We start from the raw sequence: 27,986 nt of genomic DNA on the forward strand, positions 1-27,986 counted from the left end.
ACCAGACCTGAAGGAACAGCCCATATCTACTGCTCACACAGCATTAAGGACTACGATAAAATCCTCTGGTACAAACAATCCAGGGATGACGCGATGCTGTTCCTGGGTTACATGTTTGCAAATAATAAAAACCCAGAGGTTGGACTGGGTGTGAGTATGACAGGGAGTGCAAATCAACATCAGACCTGCACATTGACAATGGAGAGAGTGGCCCTGAACAGCAGTGCTGTGTACTTCTGTGCTGCGAGGTCACACTGTGGAGCAGATGGCTGCTCCTCGGTACAAGATCGTTCCTCTCCCTATAGAACAGCTCACAGCTCCTCACACCTGTGCTCCGTCCTCAGCGAATCTTGTTACAGATCTTTATACTGAACCAGACACAGAGCTGTGTCGGGTTGGTTGACAATGACGCCGCCCCACCAATGACTTGTGAGGGTTCAAAGGAGGAGTTTGGGGGATTCTTTGTATAGCTGCTTCAGGCGTTGCAACAACATAGGAGGGATCCAAATTAGATCACTTTTTCTGAGGTATTACCAAACATCCAGAAGAAACACAAAATGCACATCATCTTCATTTGCATTACTTTTAGATATTTTATGGTCTCAGGTAATGTACTAATGAATTCAAGATTTCCTGTAAATTTGTTTCTATTTGCTTGTTTCCCTCCAGTCACATTTTCTGTTGCTATTTCTGACGTTGTTTCCAATTATCTTTTATTCATTTCCCAACAGGCTCGTCTCTCAGTGACCAAGTTCACCAGACTCCAGCTGATATTTACAACAAACCCACAGAAGAAGCCACAATCAACTGTTCACACAGTATTCCCAACTACGATCGAATCTTCTGGTACAAACTGTCCAGGGACAACAAACTGCAGTTTCTGGGATACGTGTTAAAAACCCTCAGAATCCCAGAAGCTGGACTAGGCGTAAAGATGGATGGGAGTGCTGATAAAAACCAAATGTGCCAATTAAGAATTGAGGGCCTGGTGCTGAACAGTAGCGCGGTGTACTTCTGTGCTGCTAGTCTACACAGTGCTGCACATCACTGCTCCTTAGAACAACAACATCTGTATCAAAGCTCACAGCCCCGTGCACCTGTGACCCTCTCATACAGCAGCATTACATAGCCAGTTGTTGCTGTGGTTGACATAAGCATTATAATATTAGGAGGGATGAGAAAGCACTGTGATACCTGATGACTTCTGGTTTATTTTATGTGATGAATATGAATATGAATTTTTCAAGTCCTCTACATACTTTTAATAAATTTGCTTGTGTTTTGACATACTGCGGCCAGTCCAGCTTTGTTATATTTCCTATGTTTTCAACCGTTTCTTCTCAAGCTGTATTTTGTCCAATGTTTCTGCGACACCAGACTCCACTGGGTATGTACAACAAACCCCAAATCATTTATAAACCGTTAAAACGTGACCGTTCACACAGCATCGACACCCACAACCAAATCCTGGCTTAATAATCCTTTAATTCTATCTCTGTACATCAAACCCCTGGAATAAGCCGTTTTCTTCTGATCAACATTAGAGAACATGATGGGAGGCCCTTTCTGCAGAGCAATCTGTTTAACCTCCCACCTCCCACTATGAAAAGAGACTCAGTCATTTGGCTGTCGCTGCTTCTCACGTCAACAACATCGTTACAATGACTCCAGTTCTCATCGCACTCGTAGTGTCGTCGCTGATGCTTCAAGGTACAACACAAGTCGACATGTTTGAACAGTGTTTAATGGCGTCTAGTGTATTGACTCACATGGTCACACGGGCTGATGCAGAACTACAGTGTTTATGAGGAAGATTTCTCTTTCAATTATAGAAGACCTAAAAATATGAATGTCATTTCAATAGTTAAATTAAAATGATGCACCTCGTAAATGACAAAAAATCGAACTTTTTGATTGAAACGGACATGTTGTATTTCCTCCACACAGGTCACTGCCAGGGTGTGACCCAACACCCTGAAATCAACTGGAGTCTTGTTTCCAAATCGGCAGAGATGAACTGCAGCCACAACAAAGATGCCGGTCACAACCAGATGTACTGGTACAGACAGCGTCCAGGAGAGACCATGACCCTGGTGGTCTACACAGTTTTTGGCGGACAGCCAGATTACGGGAAGCTCCCTCAGACCAAATATTCAGCCGTTAAAGAAAGTTCTGAGAGCGGCGCTCTTACTGTGAAGGACTTGCAGCTGGAGGACGCCGGGGTGTATTTTTGTGCTGTCAGCAAACACAGTGATGTGAGAGGGAAACGCAACTGAACAAAAACTGGTTGCCAGCACATTTGGGGAGTGTTTGCAGGATTGTAAATATTTCCAACAGGTGGAGCTGGAGGGGCAGAGATACACATTCAGCACTAAGATCGAATGTGTCGGAGGGCATCGATAAAAAAATGTATAACAAAAATTTAGAAAATAAGACATGAAATTGTGTAAGTCAGGTTTCCAAAGCCACTCAATGTTCTGTGTTTCCTTCAGACAGGAAGTCAACATGCCAACAGTATTCCTTTTATCTGGGCTCATTGGAAATCATTTTATTCATATAGGAATAATCCTGCACCCTTTGTTCCTTCTCTTTGTAGTTGTTTGGTGTCACGGTGTGGGTTTGTTTCCTGTTTTATTTTGTAGTTTCCTGACTCTTGTGTTTAGATTTACCTCCTTCCCTGTTTTTTCACCCATAGATATTTTATATAAAGGCTAGATGTCTTACGGCGAGGTATAGAGCGTCCGCACATGGCGGCCATCTTGGGTCGGGCAGCTCGCTCACCCATAACATTGTGTTGGTAGTGATACATGTATTTTAAATAGTAATAGCTTGCGCAATTTTCCACAGATTTTTAAACGGTTTGGTTGGTTATGAATGTCAGAGATTTAGTTATGACACTGCATATTCATGAATAATGTTGTTTAATATAATTTTCATAAGTAAACCTATGGTCATAATTATTCATAACCATGCAGTGTCATAAATACATCTCTGTACAGGGTGTGGATTTCAACATGCTGCATTTCTTGATGTATTTTTGTAAAGGGACATCTTGTCCCCATTTTAGAACATTATTCTTTTTCAGAACATAACATATTTATTGATATAATGTATACAGTGTCATAACTACATCTCTAGCATTTATAACAAACCAAACCGTTTTGGTTTAATATTGAGCAATTTATGGTTATTCAAAAAATACATGTATCACTACCAACACAATGTTATGGGTGAGCGAGCTGACCGACCCAAGATGGCCGCCATGTTCAACAGACGAGACATCCAGCCTTTATATATAATATCTATGGTGTCACCCCTGTGATTGTTTGCCTTGTCCCTGATTGTGTCCAATCACCTGCACCTTCCCAGTGTATTCAAGCAATGTCTGTCTCGTGTCCCTGGCCATTTCAATCAGGAGAGACTTCTGAACTTTTACAATGATTTATTAACACTAGCCAAAGTATTAAAAGTGCAAAGTTCGTTGGGGCTTGGACTCCATCCAGCTGTAGGATAGACAAGGGGCCGAAATGCCGAGATCAGATAACGCTTATCCCCCTTTGGGAGTCCACACAGTGGTGGTGGTGGTAGAGAATAAGTTGTCGTATTCCCCTGCTGATTGGAGGTGTCAGGGGTGGTGGCGGGTTGCGTCTCGTGCTTGCTGAAATGACAACTGACAGCAACAGAGATGAGTACAGCTTTTAACATTGACAGCCCTGACACGATTGGTTTATAGAACTGTCCCCCCCACCCAATCATCTTATGGAATGCCTACATAGATGGCGGGGGCCTTATGGCAGGAATTAGCTTCTCCAGTCATCCTGACCAAATTCATGCCTAAGCTTCAATGAATGTTGTTACGTTGAATGTGTTTTGTCTGCCCCTGTCCTGATCCCTGGTTTGCCCCAAGGCATTTTGTTAGATAAGCTTCCCGCTCCCGCTGGGCCGCAGCGACATCCCACTCCCGACATCTGACGCCCGTGCCGGCTCCCCAACGCCTGATTCCGCAGCCGCCGATTTCAACTCCTTGTCCCCTGTCGCTGGTGCCCCCGAGCCCGCCCCCCTGAGACTTGCTGCAGGTGCCCCCGATCCCGGCTCCCCGCTTCCCTGTCATTGGTGCCCACGAGGCTGGTCCCCTGTCACCTCGCAGCCTAGCAGCTCCTCCCCAACGCCGCCGCCGCCTGACTCCACCGCTTGCGGCTCCCTGATGCCTGCCGCCCGTCCCGGCTCCCCAAGGCCTGAATCAAATCGTTTACATGGCTCCAAGTTCTCCACATATGCTTGAAAGGCGCTTCAGTGAGGACAGATTTCCTTCAACAATGAGGATGTTGGAGGAGCTGCTGCCTGAGGTCAGTGGAGTGTATTTTTGTGCTGTGAGTCATTGTTGAGATACAGGTGGCTTGAAACGCTGTACAAATAGCCTCAGGAATAGAAGATCACTGTTTTTCCACAGAGGGAGCGCTGTACACACACTCCTTCAAAGCTCCACCAAGGGAGCGCGGTGGACTGGACTCTTACCAAGGCCTTTGTTAGCATTGCATTATTTGCAGCTGTTTACCCATGGCTTAAGAGTGTTATCGTTCCTTATTAATCAAATACTTAGTGATTAGTTTTATATACATATTTAGAAACATTTATTCGACTATGAGACTGGATTATAAACTACCGATGGACATTCAAATTATTGGTGTATTTACTTTATGTATTTTATTGAATGAGAATGTGTTACATCAATATGTACTGTTTCCCCCCACTGCTACTGTACTTCCAACACTGTACAAATTGTACAAATGTACAAATCCAACACATGATTCATTATATTATGCCTGACCCTGAGGGTTCTGTTCAGGTCTCTGTCGTCCTATCTGCTCTCACAAGGTGGCACAACATATGTCTGGGGAACAATATAACTCCACCCAACAAGAAACAAGTTTCCTGGTGGGAGGGTTCTCATATTCAAACACAGTCTACAGTGACAGAAATACAGTACCAGTAACAAGGAGGACGCAAGATGATCACTATCTTCTGCTTAGCCCTTAATGTTATGACAATTTCAGGTAAAAGTCCTGTTGAGCGTTCTTTCACATTTAAGTTGACCATGATTGTAAATTGTTATTTGTGGATGCTGTTTCCGCAGGTGCCTCTCTCAGCGACCAGGTGCACCAGACTCCATCTGAGATGTTCACCAGACCTGAAGGAACAGCCCATATCTACTGCTCACACAGCATTAAGGACTACAATAAAATCCTCTGGTACAAACAATCCAAGGATGACGCGATGCTGTTCCTGGGTTACATGTTTGCAAATAATAAAAACCCAGAGGTTGGACTGGGTGTGAATATGACAGGGAGTGCAAATCAACATCAGACATGCACATTGACAATGGAGAGAGTGGCCCTGAACAGCAGTGCTGTGTACTTCTGTGCTGCGTGGTCACACTGTGGAGCATATGGCTGCTCCTCGGTACAAGAAGCTCCTCATCACACATCGTTCCTCTCCCCATAGAACAGCTCTCAGCTCCTCACACCTGTGCTCCGTCCTCAGCAAATCTTTTTACAGATCTTTATACTGAACCAGGCACAGAGCTGTGCCTGGTTCAGTACCTGCCTCTGCTCTTCTCCCTGTACACCAACAGCTGCACCTCCAGCCACCAGTCCGTCAAGCTCCTGAAGTTCGCAGATGACACCACCCTCATTGGACTAATCTCTGGTGGGGACGAGTCCGCCTACAGGTGGGAGTCTGACCATCTGGTGTCGTGGTGCAGTCAGAACAACCTGGAGCTCAACGCTCTAAAGACAGTGGAGATGGTTGTGGATTTCCGGCGGAACAGAGCCCCACCCTCCCCCATCACCCTGTGTGACTCCCCCGTCACTATTGTGGATTCCTTCCGTTTCCTGGGCTCCATCATTACCCAGGACCTCAAGTGGGAGCTGAACATCAGCTCCATCACCAAGAAGGCTCAGCAGAGGTTGTTCTTCCTGAGGCAGCTGAAGAAACATAACCTGCCAAAGACGATGATGGTCCACTTCTACACGGCCATCATGGAGTCCATCCTCTGCTCCTCCATCACCGTCTGGCACGCTGCAGCCACAGCCAAGGACAAGGGCAGGCTGCAGCGTGTCATCCGCTGTGCAGAGAGGGTGATCGGCTGCAATCTGCCGTCCCTGCAGGACTTGTTCGCTTCCAGGTCTCTGAAGCGTGCTAAAAAGATCGCGGCCGACCCCTCCCACCCCGGACAAAAACTGTTTGTGCCCCTTCCATCTGGCAGGAGGCTGAGGTCCATCAGGACTACGACCTCCCGCCACACGAACAGTTTCTTCCCGTCGGCAGTCGGGCTCATCAACAGAGCCGGGTCCCCCACTGACTGACCATAACATTCCACCAGTCACTCCCCTTCACACTGCACATGCCACTTTAACAACAATTCATCACTTTGTCACTTGTCACTTTGTCTCTTGTCTGTTACTTGTTTGTTAGTGCACTTTATGCTTAATATTTTTCTTCTTTACTTTCTAGTATTTAAAATTTTTTAACTTTATTCTCTTGTTTTATACTAACCCATAGCCTTAGCCTTATTCTACTAACCCATTGCATTAGCATTTCATTCCACTTGATTCTATTACTTGTGCACTGTTGTCTTGTCTGTCTACTGTCGCGCACTAATCGCCAAGACAAATTCCTTGTATGTTTGACATATTTTGGCTAATAAATGTATCCTGATTCCTGTGTCGGGTTGGTTGACAATGACGCCGCCTCACCAATGACTTGGGAGGGTTCAAAGGAGGAGTTTGGGGGATTCTTTGTATAGCTGCTTCAGTCGTTGCAACAACATAGGAGGGATCCAAATTAGATCACTTTTTCTGAGGTATTACCAAACATCCAGAAGAAACACAAAATGCACACCATCTTCATTTGCATTACATTTAGATATTTTATGGTCTCAGGTAATGTACTAATGAATTCAAGATTTCCTGTAAATTCGTTTCTATTTGCTTGTTTCCCTCCAGTCACATTTTCTGTTGCTATTTCTGACGTTGTTTCCGATTATCTTTTATTCATTTCCCAACAGGCTCGTCTCTCAGTGACCAAGTTCACCAGACTCCAGCTGATATTTACAACAAACCCACAGAAGAAAACGTGACCGTTCACACAGCATCGACACCCACAACCAGATCCTGGCTTAATTCAATCCAATTCAATCCATTTTATTTTGTATAGCCCATAATCACAAATTACAAATTTGCCTCAGAGGGCTTTACAGTCTGTATACATACAACATCCTCTGTCCCGAAACCCACCATCGGCACAGGAAAAACTCCACCAAAAAAAGAAAATACCCTTCCAAGAGGGAAAAAAGGGAAGAAACCTTAGGAAGAAAGTCAGAGGAAGGATCCCACTCCCGGGATGGACAGACTACAATGGATGCCATGTGTACAGAATGAACAATATATAATACATGCAATTCCTGTGACAGAAATGATTCAAGTAATTGTGAGTAGTAAGCCAGGCGCACAGCAGGACCACTGCAGAGGCAACCACCATCAGATAGAACCACCATCCACAGAAGCCTGTGGGGAGGGAGGGCACAGAGACTTTAGGAGAGGATAATGTTGGTTTACGAGTACAGTAATATGATTAATATCTAATATAATAATGATGATGGCAGCAGCAGGCGTCAGCATGGCCGCGGTAGGTGTCAGGACCAGGGTCCCGAAGGAACCTGATAGGGGAGAAAGCACACAAAAAACTCCTGGAAAGAAGCTGAATTAGTCATGTGCATTAATAAAACGTGAATTATGGTAGAACGAGAGCGTGAGAGAGGAGCTCGGTGTGTCCTAAGAATTCCCCCGGCATTCTAAGCCTATAGCAGCTTAACTAAGGGCTGGTCCCGGCTAACCTGAGCCAGCTCTAACTATAGGCAGAATCAAAGAGGAAAGTTTTAAGTTTTACTTTAAAAGAGCCGACCGAATCTGCCCCCCGGACTGAAAGTGGAACCTGGTTCCACAAAAGAGGAGCTTGATAAGGCTCTGGCCCCCAGCCTACTTTTTAAAACCATAGGAACAACAAGTAACACAGCATCTGTGGAGCGCAGCTGCCTTGTAGGGCAATAAGGTGTTACAAGCTCTTGAAGATACAACGGTGCCTCACCAGCAAGTGCCTTGTAGGTGAGGAGAAGTACCTTAAAATCTATTCTTGATTTAACAGTGAGCCAGTGCAGAGAAGTTAATACAAGAGTAATATGATCCCTTTTCTTAGTTCTTGTTAATACACGTGCTGCAGCATTCTGAATCAACTGGAGAGCCTTAAGAGATTTACAAGAGCAGCCTGATAACAAAGAATTACAGTAGTCCAGTCTGGAAGTGACAAACGCATGAACTAATTTTTCTGCATCACTTTGAGACAGGAAGTTCCTGATTTTTGATATGTTACGTAGATGAAAATAGGCAGTCCTTGAAGTCTTCTTTATATGCGAGTTGAAGGTCATATCCTGGTCGAAGAGAACTCCCAGATTCCTGACGGTGCTGCTGGGTACCAGAGCAATTCCATACATAAAAACTGTATCACGTGACAGCTGGCTTCGAAGGCGCTCTGGGGCTATAAGGATAACTTTCGTTTTTTTTGAGTTTAGCATTAGGAAGTTGCCGGTCATCCAAGTTTTGAAGACATTCTTGAAGTCTAGCTAGCTGGTCCGTCTCTTCTGGCTTGATCGACAGATACAGTTGAGTATCGTCTGAATAACAATGGAAGTTGATGCGGTGTTTCCTGATAAGATCGCCCAAAGGAACATATAGAGGGTAAATAAAATCGGTCCAAGTACAGAACCTTGTGGGACTCCGTGACCAACATTGGTGGTCCTTGAGGATTCACCTTAATGCTTAATGATCCTTTAATTCTATCTCTGTACATCAGACACCTGGAATAAGTCGTTTTCTTCTGATCAACATTAGAGAACATGATGGGAGGCCCTTTCTGCAGAGCAATCTGTTTAACCTCCCACCTCCCACTATGAAAAGAGACTCAGTCATTTTGCTGTGGCTGCTTCTCACATCAACAACATCGTTACAATGACTCCAGTTCTCATCGCACTCGTAGTGTCGTCGCTGATGCTTCAAGGTAAAACACAAGTTGACATGTTTGAACAGTGTTTAATGGCGTCTAGTGTATTGACTCACATGGTCACACGGGCTGATGCAGAACTACAGTGTTTATGAGGAAGATTTCTCTTTCAATTATAGAAGACCTAAAAATGTGAATGTGTTTTCGATAGTTAAATTAAAATAATGCACCTCGTAAATGACAAAAAAATCAAACTTTTTGATTGAAACGGACATGTTGTATCTCCTTCACACAGGTCACTGCCAGGGTGTGACGCAACACCCTGAAATCAACTGGAGTCTTGCTTCCAAATCGGCAGAGATGAACTGCAGCCACAACAAAGATGCCAGTCACACCCAGATGTACTGGTACAGACAGCGTCCAGGAGAGACCATGACCCTGGTGGTCTACTCAGTTTTTGGCGGACAGCCAGATTACGGGAAGCTCCCTCAGACCAGATATTCAGCCGTTAAAGAAAGTTCTGAGAGCGGCGCTCTTACTGTGAAGGACTTGCAGCTGGAGGACGCCGGCGTGTATTTTTGTGCTGTCAGCAAACACAGTGATGTGAGAGGGAAACGCAACTGAACAAAAACTGGTTGCCAGCACATTTGGGGGGCGTTGCAGGATTGTAAATATTTCATCATCAACAGGTGGAGCTGGAGGGGCAGAGATACACATTCAGCACTAAGATCGAATGTGTCTGCTAGACAGCGGAGGGCATCGAGGGCATCGATAAACTTTTTTTTTTTTTTAAAGATATGAAATTGTGTAAGTCATGTTTTCAGGTTTCATGCAGAAATAATCCTGCACACTTTGTTCCTGCTCTGTAGTTGTTTGGTCGACTTTAACACCCAGACAAACTCCTCCAGAACTTCTCAGAAGCATCTGTCCCCAATTGTACACGTTTATTAAAGCAATACAAGACATGATGAGTCTTTTAAAAAACACTTCAATACAACCAGAGAAACGAATAAAGAGCGAGTGAAGAACGGATCTCTGTTATTAGACGACCTAAAGGTCCCTGAGCACAATGCACTTTTTTACGGTGCTGTGAGTTGCAGGCTGACTGCGAATCCCCTGTTTCTATGTCATCCAAAAGCTCTGAACTAACCTTGATCTGCATTCATGGCTTTGAGTCAGAGCCTGAAGAGACCCGAGCCAGCTGCTGTAGGTCTGATGCCATCGTCTCTGCCAGCGACGCTGTTTCATTCTCACTTCCTTTTGTGGAGGAGAGGAATCAGCTTGATCTCCCACGCTTGCAATACAGTTTATTTCATTAACTTAAACTTTCCAAACTCTATGATCAATACTTTGGATTATTTAATGGCTTCGCAGGAACTGCTTTGATTTTGAGGAGGTTGAAATGATATATCTGTGTTGCTTTGAAGGTACAAAGTAGCTTAAATTCAATTGGCTTTTACAAAGGTGAAAAGGCTTCATATAAAATGCACAAGGTATAACTACGCTCTCTTTGTCCAGGTGTTTGTGTTGCTCTTGATGTCAATCAACCTTATTGGAGCCTTTATAAAGAGAATATCTCTGTAAATTGGGGAACAGCGGCAAAGGAGGACGCTTTCAGGTACTATTCAAACGAGAGCACAGTGAGGCAGAAACCCCCTCTGAACTTTACAGAAACTCTGCGCCATCTTTTCTTGTCGCCCTCATCGATAAGCCTCCAAATAAATTGCTTCCAGACACCTGCTATTGTGCTTGTGCTTTGGTTTGGTGCCATCATTACCCAGTCACAACTTGACTATCAAAGCATTTTATGTTCTTGACTTTGGAGTAACTCACACCTCATGTCTCTACATGATAATTACAATTCTATTTTTCCTGCCCAGCTCGTCTTCACTTTCTGACCCTGAGACACCCTGAAGACAGCGGACAATATAATGACAGTTACGCCCTCATTTGAAAAAAACATGCACAATGATGCAACATTCAGCTGATGCTTTTATCCAAAGTGACTTACATTTTTAACCCATGGCTTTCTACATTTTTGCCCAGGGAGCAATTAGGGTTCCCTTTACTTTGCCCATTGAGAAGTAAAAGTTAAAAAGAAATATTCCTTGAAATATATACCACCATCAATATTTCAGAGAGCTTTGAGAAAAGCGTTTCTCGAAGCATTAAGAATTTTAATGTATTGGTGTGTATATTTTGAACAAAAATGAAAATAAACAGTTTTGATTCATGCCATTGATTAATCTCTTTTGTAGAAATACAGTCCCAATAATAGATTAACATGTGTGAAAACACACACTAACACAATGCTCGTGGCTCCTCCCTCCTCATTGCGAATGTACAATAAAGACTGATCTCACACTAATGCATCTTTCATATTGCCTTTGCATATTTCTGTGTCATTCACAACTCCATTGATACCATTTTGTTTCCTCAGAATATTTAAGATGATTGTTACTGTTTTTGTTTCTCTCTCTTTCTTCACAGGTAAGAGATCTAAGACTTTTGTCTTTTCTCATGACCATAACAAAAAACCTTCTGTTCACCTTCCGTTGTTTTTCTCTCTGTACTCCAGACATTGTGATATCATCACTTTTAATCAAACAATCACCAGTGCATGTTTTGATTAAACCTGATCAAGTAAAAGCACATTTTGGCTGTTACCATGGCGACAACAACTACCCCTACATGCTTTGGTACCGGTCGGCAGCGGGAGGCCGGAGGGACATGGAGCTGATCGGACTGCTCCACTATGAAAACGCAAACCTTGAGAAGAACTTTGAGGCCCGTTGCAACATGACGGGCCACTCAAAGGGCCGAGCTGAGCTACTCATCTCCAACGTGAAGCCAGCAGACAGCGCTGTGTACTTCTGTGCAGCGAGTCAGCACAGTGCTACAGACTCCTCTGGCTCGTTCACAAAAAGCCTGTGACCCACAGCGTCAAACGTGCAGCTGCATCGACACTAAACCACTAAACGGCACAGTTGGCTCATCTCAGAGGACGAATCATAAAAGCATTGTGTGCAGACAATTAATAACGTACGAATCAAACAGAAGATGGGCTGAACTGAAATAAAGATCCCATACACAGCTGCTCCATCACGCCAATGAGCCTCTTCCGGGCCGCTCCTGCTCAGCCCTTGTGCACGTCTAGCTCTGAGGTCTTTAACGTTTTTAAGGCCAAGGTCCCCCAAATTTATGGGGAGATGGAGCAGGGAGCCCCTATTTCACGGAGTTTGGTCCACCATCTTAGCACTGTCGCCTCGCAGCAAGAAGGTCCTAGGTTCGACTCTGCCCATTGGCCTTTCTGTGTGGAGTCTGCATGTTATCCCCATGTGTCTGCGTGGGTTCTTTCCTGGTGTCATGATCTGACTGGCTTTGGAGGTGTTGTTTTATGGCTGGGAGAGCAGGTTTCCGTGGTTACCTGGGCGGAGTCTAGTGGCTGCCTGCTGTCACAGCTGTCCTTTATTTACCATCGTCAGGAACCCCTCTTAAGGAACAGCAGGAGCACCAGTCTTTGCTAGATCGTTTTGCCTTCCTAGTGGTAACTTGGCCAGCTCTCACCCGGGATCGATTGTCTAAGGAAAGAGTTTTCTGCATTGACCTTTTTTTCCTTCGGTCCCATCCCAGCCTGCTTCCCGGAACCTGACGGATTCCCCGGCTTCCACACTCTCGCCCCCCGCGGCTTGGGGGAACTCCTCCAGCCAGCCGGATCTTTACCTCTCCCTCAAGCGTGAATTCTATCTACCGCTCCTGCCGCCTGGACCCCTGGGCCTCTCTGCCTCTCCAGCATCTTCCCCGGCCACGGATCCCGTACTAAGTCCCTCTGCTGCCAAAAATAAAGTATTTTTATTTCTCTGAATCCCGCTTTTGAGTCCAACCCTCGTTCTGGCTATCGCCCCATGACACCTGGTACTCTGGCTTCCTCCCGCAGTCCAAAGACATTATCTGGGAATCAGGTTAAATTGCATGTAGGTGCTTGGATGTATGAATGGTTGTTTGTCTCGGTGTAAGCCCTGCGATTGCTGGGCAACCAATCCAGGGTGAATCCCGTCTCTCTCCCGAAGTTGGCTGGAATAGATTCCATCCTCCTCTGCAACCCTGTGTTCAGGATTAGTGGTTTGAAGATGAATGGACAATTTATGTTCATTAAGTCTTATTACTACCATTTTATTTAGGAGAGACTCGTCCAAATTGACAAAGATTTATTTCACATGTACATGTATTACATTGTGCACAATCTTTGGCGATTGGACCAAGGATGAGTGAAGAATGCCTGCTAGCTGCTGGAGGTGCCTGGGGTGGAGGAGGGTCGCATCCGGTTTCGCGCTGAAATGACACCTGATAGCAACAAGAGATAATATCCTTAAAAGGTTTAACAGCAACTATTTGATTGGTTTAGAGCCACAGTGCCACCTCTGTTGGTTGTATATACATGGGCGCAGCCAATCTCCGCTGATAATTCTGGGAGATCAGGCATATCTAAATTACGCGTGGCATAAAGGGAGTGTTTCTTCCAGAACTACCGCTTAAGTTCCATTTGATGACAAATGCATATACAGGAAGCCCAAATAAGTATATTTAATACGCTCCAGTAGGTACCAATTACATAAAGTGTTATCGTTCCTTATTGCTCAAATAATTATTGTTTAAATGTTGCCAAATATGTAAATAACACCATTTATAGGACTGCATTATGAACTACAGATGGACATTCAAATTATTGGTGTATTTACTTGATGTAACACATTCTTATTCAATAAAATACATAAAGATGTACTGCTGCTGTACCTCCAACACATGATTCATTATATTATGCCTGACCCTGAGGGTTAAGTTCAGGTCTCTGTCGTCCTATCTGCTGTCATAAGGTGGCACTACATGTCTGTGCAGGGAGCAATATAACTCCACCCAACAAGAAACAAGTTTCCTGGTGGGAGGGTTCTCATATTCAAACAGATTATAGTTACAGAAACACAGTACCAGTAACAAGGAGGACACAGCAAGATGATCACTATCTTCTGCTTAGCCCTCAATGTTATGACAATTTCAGGTAAAAGTCCTGTTGAGCATTCTTTCACATTTAAGTTGACCATGATTGTAAATTGTTATTCGTGGATGCTGTTTCCGCAGGTGCCTCTCTCAGCGACCAGGTGCACCAGACTCCATCTGAGATGTTCACCAGACCTGAAGGAACAGCCCATATCTACTGCTCACACAGCATTAAGGACTACGATAAAATCCTCTGGTACAAACAATCCAGGAATGACGCGATGCTGTTCCTGGGTTACATGTTTGCAACTAATAAAAACCCAGAGGTTGGACTGGGTGTTAATATGACAGGGAGTGCAAATCAACATCAGACCTGCACATTGACAATGGAGAGAGTGGCCCTGAACAGCAGTGCTGTGTACTTCTGTGCTGCGTGGTCACACTGTGGAGCATATGGCTGCTCCTCGGTACAAGAAGCTCCTCATCACACATCGTTCCTCTCCCCATAGAACAGCTCTCAGCTCCTCACACCTGTGCTCCGTCCTCAGCAAATCTTTTTACAGATCTTTATACTGACCCAGGCACAGAGCTGTGTAGGGTTGGTTGACAATGACGCCGCCCCACCAATGACTTGGGAGGGTGATGAAAGAGGAGTTTGGGGGATTCTTTGTATAGCAGCTTCAGTCGTTGCAACAACATAGGAGGGATCCAAATTAGATCACTTTTTCTGAGGTATTACCAAACATCCAGAAGAAACACAAAATGCACATCATCTTCATTTGCATTACTTTTAGATATTTTATGGTCTCAGGTAATGTACTAATGAATTCAAGATTTCCTGTAAATTCGTTTCTATTTGCTTGTTTCCCTCCAGTCACATTTTCTGTTGCTATTTCTGACGTTGTTTCCGATTATCTTTTATTTATTTCCCAACAGGCTCGTCTCTCAGTGACCAAGTTCACCAGACTCCAGCTGATATTTACAACAAACCCACAGAAGAAGCCACAATCAACTGTTCACACAGTATTCCCAACTACGATCAAATCCTCTGGTACAAACTATCCAGGGACAACAAACTGCAGTTTCTGGGATACGTGTTAAAAACCCTCAGAATCCCAGAAGCTGGACTAGGCGTAAAGATGGATGGGAGTGCAGATAAAGACCAAATGTGCCAATTAAGAATTGAGGGCCTGGTGCTGAACAGTAGCGCGGTGTACTTCTGTGCTGCTAGTCTACACAGTGCTGCACATCACTGCTCCTTAGAACAACAACATCTGTATCAAAGCTCACAGCCCCGTGCACCTGTGACCCTCTCATACAGCAGCATTACATAGCCAGTTGTTGCTGTGGTTGACATAAGCATAATAATATTAGGAGGGATGAGAAAGCACTGTGATACCTGATGACTTATGGTTTATTTTATGTGATGAATATGAATATGAATTTTTCAAGTCCTCTACATACTTTTAATAAATTTGCTTGTGTTTTGACATACTGCGGCCAGTCCAGCTTTGTTATATTTCCTATGTTTTCAACCGTTTCTTCTCAAGCTGTATTTTGTCCAATGTTTCTGCGACACCAGACTCCACTGGGTATGTACAACAAACCCCAAATCATTTATAAACCGTTAAAACGTGACCGTTCACACAGCATCGACACCCACAACCAAATCCTGGCTTAATGATCCTTTAATTCTATCTCTGTACATCAGACCCCTGGAATAAGCCGTTTTCTTCTGATCAACATGAGAGAACATGATGGGAGGCCCTTTCTGCAGAGCAATCTGTTTAACCTCCCACCTCCCACTATGAAAAGAGACTCAATCATTTTGCTGTCGCTGCTTCTCACATCAACAACATCGTTACAATGACTCCAGTTCTCATCGCACTCGTAGTGTCGTCGCTGATGCTTCAAGGTAAAACACAAGTCGACATGTTTGAACAGTGTTTAATGGCGTCTAGTGTATTCACTCACATGGTCACACGGGCTGATGCAGAACTACAGTGTTTATGAGGAAGATTTCTCATTCAATTATAGAAGACCTAAAAATGTGAATGTCTTTTCGATAGTTAAATTAAAATAATGCACCTCGTGAATGACAAAAAATCAAACTTTTTGATTGAAACGGACATGTTGTATTTCCTCCACACAGGTCACTGCCAGGGTGTGACCCAACACCCTGAAATCAACTGGAGTCTTGCTTCCAAATCGGCAGAGATGAACTGCAGCCACAACAAAGACGCCAGTCACACCCAGATGTACTGGTACAGACAGCGTCCAGGAGAGACCATGACCCTGGTGGTCTACACAGTTTTTGGCGGACAGCCAGATTACGGGAAGCTCCCTCAGACCAAATATTCAGCCGTTAAAGAAAGTTCTGAGAGCGGCGCTCTTACTGTGAAGGACTTGCAGCTGGAGGACGCCGGGGTGTATTTTTGTGCTGTCAGCAAACACAGTGATGTGAGAGGGAAACGCAACTGAACAAAAACTGGTTGCCAGCACATTTGGGGGGCGTTGCAGGATTGTAAATATTTCATCATCAACAGGTGGAGCTGGAGCGGCAGAGATACACATTCAGCACTAAGATCGAATGTGTCTGCTAGACAGCGGAGGGCATCGAGGGCATCGATAAACTTTTTTTTTTTTAAAAGATATGAAATTGTCTAAGTCATGTTTTCAGGTTTCATGCAGAAATAATCCTGCACACTTTGTTCCTGCTCTGTAGTTGTTTGGTCGACTTTAACACCCAGACAAACTCCTCCAGAACTTCTCAGAAGCATCTGTCCCCAATTGTACACGTTTATTAAAGCAATACAAGACATGATGAGTCTTTTAAAAAACACTTCAATACAACCAGAGAAACGAATAAAGAGCGAGTGAAGAACGGATCTCTGTTATTAGACGACCTAAAGGTCCCTGAGCACAATGCACTTTTTTACGGTGCTGCGAGTTGCAGACTGACTGCGAATCCCCTATCCCCTACGCTCTCTTTGTCCAGGTGTTTGTGTTGCTCTTGATGTCAATCAACCTTATTGGAGCCTTTATAAAGAGAATATCTCTGTAAATTGGGGAACAGCGGCAAAGGAGGACGCTTTCAGGTACTATTCAAACGAGAGCACAGTGAGGCAGAAACCCCCTCTGAACTTTACAGAAACTCTGCGCCATCTTTTCTTGTCGCCCTCATCGATAAGCCTCCAAATAAATTGCTTCCAGACACCTGCTATTGTGCTTGTGCTTTGGTTTGGTGCCATCATTACCCAGTCACAACTTGACTATCAAAGCATTTTATGTTCTTGACTTTGGAGTAACTCACACCTCATGTCTCTACATGATAATTACAATTCTTTTTCCTGCCCAGCTCGTCTTCACTTCCTGACCCTGAGACACCCTGAAGACAGCGGACAATATAATGACAGTTACGCCCTCATTTGAAAAAAACATGCACAACGATGCAACATTCAGCTGATGCTTTTATCCAAAGTGACTTACATTTTTAACCCATGGCTTTCTACATTTTTGCCCAGGGAGCAATTAGGGTTCCCTTTACTTTGCCCATTGAGAAGTAAAAGTTAAAAAGAAATATTCCTTGAAATATATACCACCATCAATATTTCAGAGAGCTTTGAGAAAAGCGTTTCTCGAAGCATTAAGAATTTTAACGTATTGGTGTGTATATTTTGAACAAAAATGAAAATAAACTGTTTTGATTAATGCCATTGATTAATCTCTTTTGTAGAAATACAGTCCCAATAATAGATTAACATGTGTGAAAACACACACTAACACAATGCTCGTGGCTCCTCCCTCCTCATTGCGAATGTACAATAAAGACTGATCTCACACTAATGCATCTTTCATATTGCCTTTGCATATTTCTGTGTCATTCACAACTCCATTGATACCATTTTGTTTCCTCAGAATATTCAAGATGATTGTTACTGTTTTTTTTTCTCTCTCTTTCTTCACAGGTAAGAGATCTAAGACTTTTGTCTTTTCTCATGACCATAACAAAAAACCTTCTGTTCACCTTCCGTTGTTTTTCTCTCTGTACTCCAGACATTGTGATATCATCACTTTTAATCCAACAATCACCAGTAAATGTTTTGATTAAACCTGAACAAGTAAAAGCACATTTTGGCTGTTACCATGGCGACAACAACTACCCCTACATGCTTTGGTACCGGTCGGCAGCGGGAGGCCGGAGGGACATGGAGCTGATCGGACTTCTCAGCTATGGAAACGCAAACCTTGAGAAGAACTTTGAGGCCCGTTGCAACATGACGGGCCACTCAAAGGGCCGAGCTGAGCTCGTCATCTCCAACGTGAAGCCAGCAGACAGCGCTGTTTACTTCTGTGCAGCGAGTCAGCACAGTGCTACAGACTCCTCTGGCTCGTTCACAAAAAGCCTGTGACCCACAGCGTCAAACGTGCAGCTGCATCGACACTAAACCACTAAACGGCACAGTTGGCTCATCTCAGAGGACGAATCATAAAAGCATTGTGTGCAGACAATTAATAACGTACGAACCAAACAGAAGATGGGCTGAACTGAAATAAAGATCCCATACACAGCTGCTCCATTACGCCAATGAGCCTCTTGCAGTTCTGCCCAGCCCTCGTGTACGTCTAGCCTATCTGAAAAGACTATGATGTCATTTCCTCCCCACAGATCTCAAGTGTTTGGATCGTTGTCTTTTCATTAATTTCCCCTTCAAACCTCAAAATGATCCCCGGCTTCAACACCTTTACTTTCTTCATGCTTTGGACTGCAGGTAAAGTTAATATCAGACTCAATGTGCCTTACGCTCACCAACTTTGCCATGCAAAGTGTAGATCTGAGGCAAACGTTCATAAAATAGATACAACAATTATTGAAGTGACTTTGCAGATATGTGGATCGTGCTCATTTTGTATGTGTTCCAGGCGTCTCTCAGTCCGTGCTGATCACCCAGTGGCCCCGCTACATCTCCAGTCCTCCCAACGGCTCTGCAGAAATGACCTGCTACCAGAATGACACCAACTATGACTATCTGTACTGGTACCAACAGCTGAGTGGAAGGAGCTTTCAGTTAATAGTGTCTACAGTAGGTGGCTTTTCAAGCTATGAAGTCGGATTCAAGTCTGGTTTTCAGTCGGTGAAGTTCAGTGAGAAGCAATGGTCTCTGACAGTAACCGGCCTTCAGGGGAATCACTCGGCTGTCTATCTGTGTGCTGCCAGTCTACACAGTGCTGTGGCAGACCTCAGGCCTGTGACAAAAACATAAAGCACAGGGGCTGTTTACTCCTTTCACACCTAAATCACATAAAAACTGAAAAATATGAAGGAAGTCAACCACACTGAGGAGATCATATCAGGGACTCTAACCACAGAAGTTACGTTATTATATCAAACGGAGAAGGGAGAAAGAATATTAGGAAATACATAAGGTAAAACATAGTTTTAAAATGTATTATTAATAGATTAAATATTAATAGATTCCACCGATAGGTGGAGGTGTAGCACCAGGCAGGAAGCTGTTCTCAAACTAACACCCCCAGTGCCTTCCCTCAATACTCTGAACCTCAGCTTTTCATTCCACTTTCCTTACATCAGCGTCTGACCATGTCCTCACCTGTGCACACACTGGGATTTCTCTTCATCTTCTTTTCCTGTAAGTTCAACAGTTTTATCAAGAATTTGACCTTGAGTACTTGTTTATAAGTAGTTATTATCAAACACAGCTCCATCTAAAACTCCCTTTTCTCCACAGGCCAGGTGAGCGCTGCCACATTCCAACAATCTCCCCCCCAGATAGTGGAGGAGAGCACCGAGGTCCACATAAATTGCAGCCACGACGACTCTAACCTGGTTGTAATGCTGTGGTATCAGCAGAGACGGGACAATGGGTCCTTGGCCCTCATAGGCTACGGGTGGGTAGGCAGCCCAAACTATGAGGGTCAGTTTAAAGAACAGTTTGAGCTGACGAGAGCAGACACAATAAGAGGAGCTCTGGTTGTGCGCACAGCGGCCCCGTCACACTCGGCTGTTTATTTCTGCGCTGCCAGTACACAGTGATGTGGTTTGATGCCACTCCCTCACCAAAAACCCTTCGCGTATAAGGCAGAGTGTTACTGAAGCACGTGTCTCTGGAGTAGAGCAAAGCCTCGATGATGTCTCTGCCTGTCATCGGACTTCTTCTCATCCTAATTCCATGTAATTTAAATATCTGCAAAAGTAACAATTGGATTGTGTAAAAAATGACAATTGTATTTACGCTTTTTTTCACTTTGGCTTTTTTTCCCCACAGATTATGTGAAGAGTGTGAGGTTTGAGCCACAGTCTCCCAGAATAGTCAACGACAAAGCCAGGGTGGAAATAAAATGCAGTCACAATGACAGCAGTTTTTATGTAATGCTCTGGTACCAGCAAACCCAGAGAGGTCTGGTTCATTTCATCGGATACAGCTACGCTGGCAGTGCGCCCGTGTATGAGAAGCAGTTTGAAGTTGGCTTCGAGATAACGAGGGAAGGCACCCAAACGGGGGCTCTGGTTGTTGCCAGGGCGAATCAATCCGACTCGGCTGTGTATTTCTGCGCTGCCAGTACACAGTGATGTGGTTTAATGGCAGCAGCTCACTAAAAAGCCTGCTCAGGTTTCTTCTCTCATGCTACACGTTCAATGACCCTGAGACTGAAAGTTGACTCAGTAACTCTCAGCATATTCAAAGAGAGAACATTTGCATTGAACTTATTAACTAAGAAAACTAAAAGATATATGTATGTTCAGAAGAATAAACCATGCTGCAAAAAGGCCTTTACACGTCATTTGTACTATGCCTGCATTGTACGGCGACCAATGCACAGAAGGGTTTATTAGCTAACATTATGTACAGCCAACTGCTTGGCTGTTATTTACATATCGTAAAATGTGTGTTACATTATAACATTAATCCATATGATTTATAGAGCAATCCGATTTTCTCTGCGCCGCCTCAGCGGAATTCATTCTGATATGAAATGCCCAATTAAATTGAACACAAACTAATGTTTTGTCCCCTTTCAGAACAATGTGGCAGAAATCCAATCAACCGCCTCTCTTTATAATCAGTGATGGCGAATAGCAGTCACGTGACCGCGTGGCCTCGTGGTGTATTTGAGCTGAACACAGTGATGTGTGACTCCCTCACAGCGAGGAGGCTCGCCGCTGACATGTTTACCACAGTCGTTTATGTGTTGCTTCTTTTACACTCAGGTGGGTTTTGTGTGTAAACTCGTAATGGACGTTGCTCACTAACAGGCGCGTGAGTGGTCCGGTTCTGTCCTTTGAGGCGAGGCCAAATAAAACATCATCCTTCGTGTGCTGCAGGTCTTGCGGTTGTAGTCCTTCAGTCTGGAGATCAAACGTCCCACCCGGGTCACGCGGTGAGCTTCGTGTGCAACATGGGTCAAGGGGTCAGCATGGGCAGCTACACCATGCTCTGGTACCGGCAAACCCACCGTGGAGCTCCGCTGGACTTCCTCTCCAAGGAATACGACCAGACCACGGGGCACTTCCAGTCGTCCATCGACACATCCAGAAACAACTTCTCTCTTCAAATTACTGAGGTGCTCCTGAATGACAGCAGCACCTACTACTGTGCTGCCAGTCACAGTGATGCACAGGGACCAGATGTTCATACTAATATCAAGTCTACACGGGGGCCACAGATGGCTCACAGGCAGGAAGGAGCTGTTGGTTCTGTGGTTTTCTATGAAATTGGGGGAACAAGAAAGAATAAATGACACTGATCCAGTATGGTGAGACGCACCAGCGGTAATTCATATATATATATATTTATACACACACACGGTGTCAAATATCACAACAATTATATTGTTTGCAATAAATAGATCTTAAAGTCTTGTTATGCATATGAGGTTTGCATACTAAAGGAAAATCAGTTGCTTCTTGAATTGGGAAATGAAAAGAGAATTATATCCGACATTCTTTAATTAGAACATTTAACTAAACACAAAAAGGAAATAAAAATGAAACATGCAGTTTATTGGGCAAATGAACATAAAAATGGCATATTGTGAAACCCTAATATGTACTTGGGAGTAGGATGAATGTATATACATACATACATACATACATACATACATATATATATATGTATATATGTATATGTGTGTATATATGTATGTATATACATGCCTCACTGACTCCCCGAGATCTCATTTAGAAACAATGGCATCAGTTTGATTATCTTATATTCACATTATATACTGTGTGATCATTAAAGTGTAGAAAAAGGCTGAAGATGGCAGTAATGACGCAAGCAGAACATGTCCCCTTTAGCCAGCTAATTTGCTGTTATTTGCTGTGATCTCTCCCGTAGAGACACCCAAGAGCTGCCGTGACAGGAGGCCAAGGTCGATACCTTCTTAGTTCAGAACAAACAAGCAGGACTGGAGGACTCGGTTAAGACGTTTTGGTTGCAGCAGTAGAGCGAACTTCAGCTGGAACTGCTCAGAAGACAACAGTCAGATTTGATTGACTCTGAACCGCTCTACAATAACTGCAACAACGTCTTCTGGGTTATTTTTTGTTTGTGTGTCTTTTTTCTTGTTTTCCCAGATTTCTCCCTCTGTGCAAAGATTCAGCTCAAAGCTTTTCAGCTTAGATAAATAAACAAGTGTTCACATTTCAAAAGCTTATATCATTATTATTTCCCTACAGAGTCTCATATGTGGCACTCTGTGCTCAGGTCTACACTCCAAAGATATAATAATAATAATTCAAATCTGCGTGCAGTTTATTCCTTTTAAGATGTTATTGCGCACTGACCTCTACAGGGTCCGTGTGGGACTGCCCCGAGGAGGTGGTTCACTGTGAGGTCAATACGTTATGTTGTTTTTTTTAGTGTGTTTACTTTCATTAAATAGAAATAAATATACATCAACTATTATTGATATTTTTATAGCTTACAATTGACTATTAATTAAAAGTTAGGTATCCGAAAGTCATGAGAGTTACAACACAATGGACAGACCCAAGCTATATGTCAGTGTAGCAGGACAGTGCTATGGCATTTAAGCTACGTTTTGTTACAACGATTGTCTTTAGATCAAGTAATATATTCATTTAATATTTTTTACGAAGCTGATGGTGGAGCTGATTAGTGAAAGTTTAGTTTAAAAGTGCAGTGTGAAGGACTCAAGGAGACCTGTTGGCTGAATGGAATATAGTAATCGTATGGTTTTTCTGGGGTAATAGTACCTGAAACTAAGAAGTATTTTTTTTTGCTTGACCTTGAGCACTTTATTTTTTAAGACGAGCAGGTAGTATTCAGGGGTCCACCATGTTTCTACAGAAGCTCAGAGAGGACACACTAAACTTGGAGCCTTCATGTTTTTACATTACCAGAAGATCTCTATTATCTATTCCTTCCTCTCAGTTTTGCAGTCATTAGTTGATATAATTACATGAATGTTGTACCAATTATGATCACTATAGATGTTATTTGCTGTTAAACGTGCATTGAGAGATTTCTCCACCACCTGGGGGCAGCAGAAACACTTTTAACACGTCAGAAAGTCAAAGGGCATCAGCATTTATTTAATCTTTTAGCACTATTTTGATCCCCACAAAAGAGAAATATCTGATTATTTTAACTGCAGTACATTCCTCAGCTATTCACAAACATTACGTGCCTATCGGGGCTTCTGTTTGTGAAGGTAACCATTTTCTGTGGCTCCCTCACGACAAAATGACACACGCCACAATGAATGTTGCACAGTAAATGTGCGTCTGGTTTCTGGGTGGATCAAGAGGTGTGACCAGCAGAGATGTCCCTCCCTCTGACAGAACATCCTCTCACAAACAAACACCCGTTTCCCTTTTGCCATCCCGCCGTGCTCACTTCTTTTCTTAGACGTCCCAGAAATAGCAGCAGTCGGGTTGGAGGCCGCTGTCGCTCAGCCCCGACCCGAACAGCTGCTCTGTGACACAGAGAGAGATGGAGGCCGAGATACGGAGGAGCTGGGTGGGGGAAGGAGAGAGGGGGCAACCAAAGAGACTTCAGGTTTTTGTGTGACGCTTTTCCACGGTGGGGACAGGGGGCACGGTGATACAATCCCATAGAGCCGCTGTACAAAATCCTCCTGCCTTTGAGACGCGTTGTGTAGACTGCTGCATGCTGCCCGGGACACTTGGAAGAACGGACAAATCGATAATCTGGTGTGTAAACCTTCAGGACAGACTGGAACATTAAATGGTGAAATGGGCAGAGAATTAGATTTGAAAAAACACGTTTCAAATCATTTTTGGATAGCTTTGATGCTTTTCTTAATTATCCTGACCAACGCAGCACGCTTGGACATTATGGAGCTCATCCTTCATGTTGAAACCTTTTCATCTTCTGGATCATTACGCCGTCCTTCAACATGAGGGTTATGGAAGGTTTTGAGACTTTTTGGTGGAGGAGACTTTCAGTGTGACACTGCATCTGAGGCTTACTTTGGAAAGGGGACAAAACTGACTGTTTTGGGTAAGTAACATCTCTCCCTGCTGCGGTTAACCGGTACAAACCTACAATAGTTGAACTGTTGGTTTGAAAGTAAAGGGAAAATAACTTGTCAAATCTGAAATATTGAGCTGTGGTGCAAACACTGTGAGCTACGGCGAACCTGCTTACTTTGGCCAAGGAACCAAACTGACTGTTTTGGGTAAATATTTCCGTTCATCATTAAGTTTTGTTAAAGGTCATATTGCTGTAGAGGCTTCCTGCAAACAGACGTATTGATAGGAACCTTCCAAAGATGGCCCTGATAGAGAAGCACCCGACAGAGTTTCATGCTCGGTATTTCTGCACCGTGACAACAACGAAGCTTATTTTGGAAATGGAACCAAACTGACTGTTTTGGGTAAGTCATAGAGGGCCCAGATTTGTAGTTGTGATGGTGCAGCGAGACACCCAATGTCCTTTACAGTTTAAGCTCAGCTCAGTGCTTTTGATGCCAAGCTCAAACGCTGTGTCAGTACGAAGCCTATTTCGGCCAGGGAACGAAACTGACTGTTCTCGGTGAGTAGAAGGTCAACATTTCTTGTCATGAATCCACCTGTGAGAGAAGGAAACCGTACGGAATCCTTGTAGTTTGGGCGATGAGAGGAACTGATGTATCAAAGCTTTACCCATATATGACAGAGATGCAGAGTAAAAGCGTTTAGAGCACTGATCAGGTTCACCGTGACTATGGGGCTTCAGAGGCTTACTTTGGTGGAGGAACAAAGTTAACGGTTTTAGGTAAGAAATCATTCAACGGTCATTTGAATGCTGCTCACGTAAAACATCGTTTAGAGGTCTGGCCCATTAAATTCACCCCAAAACATGATTGACTGCTAACAACCAGTGATTCAAAGTGACAATAGGGTATAAATAGTCCTTAAGTCTGAGTCAGAAATGCACGGGGTTGTTTAAATGACTCCAAGCTAGACTTAAATCTTGAAGTAGTCAAAGAGTGACAAAGTGTGAATAGTGGCACAAACAGAGAGGCAGCAGGACGGCTTTTTGTGTCGGTGGAAAGTCTATGTGTTCCTACGCCGAAGCAATCTTTGGAGCTGGAACTAAACTCACGGTTTTAGGTAAGAAAAACGTCTCAGAGAAGACCATTCACAGCTCGTTTGCGTGTTCAGATTATAGCCGATACTTGGACTTTATTAGATACACTTTGCATTTGGCCATTCTGAGAAAACAAAGTGTAAACATTTTGAACGTGTAAAAGAAGTTATAGTAGACGTTAGTTTGTGCCAATAAAAACAAGCGCTGTCTCTGGTCTCCAGTAAAAGTACAGAAGCAATAAAACATTTGGCTCTACGCCCAGATTGTTGCTCTGAAGCCACTTCTTATCATCTCCGTGTGGCACTGTGAGTATACTGAGGCTTACTTTGGAGCTGGAACTAAACTCACTGTTTTAGGTAAGAATCACTCAACTGAACATTATTATATATTTATGAACTATTTGAATGTTCCATGGGTTAAAACAGTAAACTAGTTGGTAACTTTCAGGTTAGAGGGGAGAGGGTTTATTTTCAACAACGCAAGGTGATTTCTGTTGGGCAGCAGAGTCGTTTGGTCCGGGTGTGTGTTGCCTCACGTTAACGTGCGCTCAAAAAAGTTTTTACTTTGTGAAAGCGAGCGCACACACACAGTCTCCAGAGCCAGCGCAGGCTTTCTTGCATAGCCTCGGATCAGCGTGAATAACTACGAACCTGCGTACTTTGGCAGCGGCACCAGACTGACGGTGTTGGGTAAGAGTGATAAAAGTGTTTAACTTAAACCTGAGCATTATTCAGTTTGGCTTAAATGTCTCCTTTAGATTTTCGCTCCACTGGCATCAAAAAGATAAAAAAATAATAAATGTTAGATCTTTATGCCTTTAGTCTTACGTACGTTCAATCTGTAGAAATTGGCCATCAGTGGATGTCGTTATTATCATTTTATAAAATTCTATTAAACTTCCCAAGTCGGATTCATGCAATATAATGATGTAGATCACAGCTAATAGAACGCTATAGAAACAGTCATTTCAATCAAACACTTCTTGGTAAGACCACAACCCTTTTTCGGAGTAACTTAGGTGTTAATGTCTCCGTGTGCGCTCTGTAAACCTGTGATGATCACATTGTATTTGGTGAAACTGTTCCCGTCCACATTCTTTGGTTGGTTTGCTGTGGATCCAAAGGCAGCTTTGCCTCATGGTGTGTTTGTTTGTCTTTGCAGAACCTGGACTTAATGTCACCAAACCGAAGGTCAAAGTGCTTCGACCTTCAGCAAGAGAGTGCGGAAACCCCAAAGACAAGGCGAGGAAGACCATCGTTTGTGTGGCCAGCGGATTCTATCCGGACCACGTCGGTATATTGTGGAACATCGACGGCCAGAATGTCACCGACCGCCGCGTGGCGACCGACAACGCTGCCCTGCGGGTAGACCAGTATTATAGAATCACCAGCAGGCTGAGCGTCCCTGCCGAAGAGTGGTTCACCGAAGGCAAAAACTTCACCTGCACCGTCAGCTTCTTCAACGGGAAAAACACAGAATCATACCAAAGTTCAACTATCGGGGAAAAAGGTAACTCAGAAACCACCGTCTTTTTGTCTTCAAAACTGCGTCGGTCTCATGCTTTTCTTCTTCTATCAGATAAAAGAAGCTCCATGACAAGAGGTACGAACTATTTTGTGTTTCTGAGCAGCTTAATTCATCATCACTACTATTTACTATTGGCTCGTGTCACTAACAGTTTGAACTCTCTGCAGAAAAGTATTTGATGGTCACACAAACGGCCAGATTCTCCTACATCATCTTCATCTTCAAGAGCAGCATCTACGGAGCCTTTGTGGCCTTTTTGGTGTGGAGGCTTCAGGTTTGTGATCTCCTTGTCCTCTCCTGTCCCTTGACCTTCCATCCAAACTGCATGTTTCTTCTCTTTTTATATTTCACATAAACTAGGCCAGTTTTAACCTGTGAATTGACGTTAAAAAGAACGTGTGACGTTGTGACATTGTGTCTTTTCTGTCTGTTGCAGCGATCAGCTGGCAAGCAGAACGACTGAGAGAACCACAAGATGTGTAATCGGAGACAATCAGTGGTGGAGTTTTATATTCACAAGTTAAGCTGTAAGTTGTGGTGTATTGTTGCAATCGCAGACAAAAAAAAGCTAAAATAGAACAGTTATTTGCATATTGTTGTTAAAATGGCCATCACGTCATGATAATGCTAAGAATGATCCTGTGTGTGTGGGCCTGCAGTGCTTGATTCTTTTCTCAATAAAAGTATTGAAATGTAACTGTTTTGTTGGTCTCTTTGTTTGTTTGTGAGTTCATGTCTAAAAGGGTTGACTTCATCTTCACATCAGACGCTGCTCATACTTATCAAAGATTTAAAGGTTATGCTTCACTGAAAATATGCTTTATCTAC

The 27,986-nt window shown here is 43.7% G+C and overlaps 1 protein-coding gene and 3 gene segments (V, D, J or C); all 4 read left to right on the forward strand.

Moving 5' to 3' along the window:
• The first annotated feature begins 1,516 nt into the window (after nt 1-1,516).
• LOC120813468 (T cell receptor beta variable 7-2-like) lies at nt 1,517-2,322 on the forward strand. The segment is given in 2 exon segments: nt 1,517-1,710; nt 1,948-2,322. Coding segments are annotated over 2 exon segments (378 nt in total).
• A 6,585-nt stretch (nt 2,323-8,907) lies between these two features.
• LOC120833120 (T cell receptor beta variable 7-2-like) lies at nt 8,908-9,789 on the forward strand. The segment is given in 2 exon segments: nt 8,908-9,111; nt 9,350-9,789. Coding segments are annotated over 2 exon segments (378 nt in total).
• Nucleotides 9,790-15,855: 6,066 nt separating this feature from the next.
• LOC120833206 (T cell receptor beta variable 7-2-like) lies at nt 15,856-16,596 on the forward strand. The segment is given in 2 exon segments: nt 15,856-15,964; nt 16,202-16,596. Coding segments are annotated over 2 exon segments (378 nt in total).
• Nucleotides 16,597-18,549: 1,953 nt separating this feature from the next.
• Nucleotides 18,550-27,771, forward strand: LOC120833121 (M1-specific T cell receptor beta chain). The gene is made up of 7 exons (XM_078089805.1): nt 18,550-18,821; nt 18,973-19,280; nt 25,942-25,987; nt 26,793-27,140; nt 27,210-27,233; nt 27,326-27,432; nt 27,595-27,771. Exons 1-7 carry the CDS (start codon nt 18,773-18,775, stop codon nt 27,619-27,621), a joined length of 909 nt encoding a protein of 302 aa, XP_077945931.1. The 5' UTR covers nt 18,550-18,772; the 3' UTR covers nt 27,622-27,771.
• The last annotated feature ends 215 nt before the right edge of the window (nt 27,772-27,986 follow it).

This window comes from Gasterosteus aculeatus, chromosome 15 (assembly GCF_964276395.1).
Source record: "Gasterosteus aculeatus chromosome 15, fGasAcu3.hap1.1, whole genome shotgun sequence".
Lineage (NCBI taxonomy): Eukaryota > Metazoa > Chordata > Actinopteri > Perciformes > Gasterosteidae > Gasterosteus > Gasterosteus aculeatus.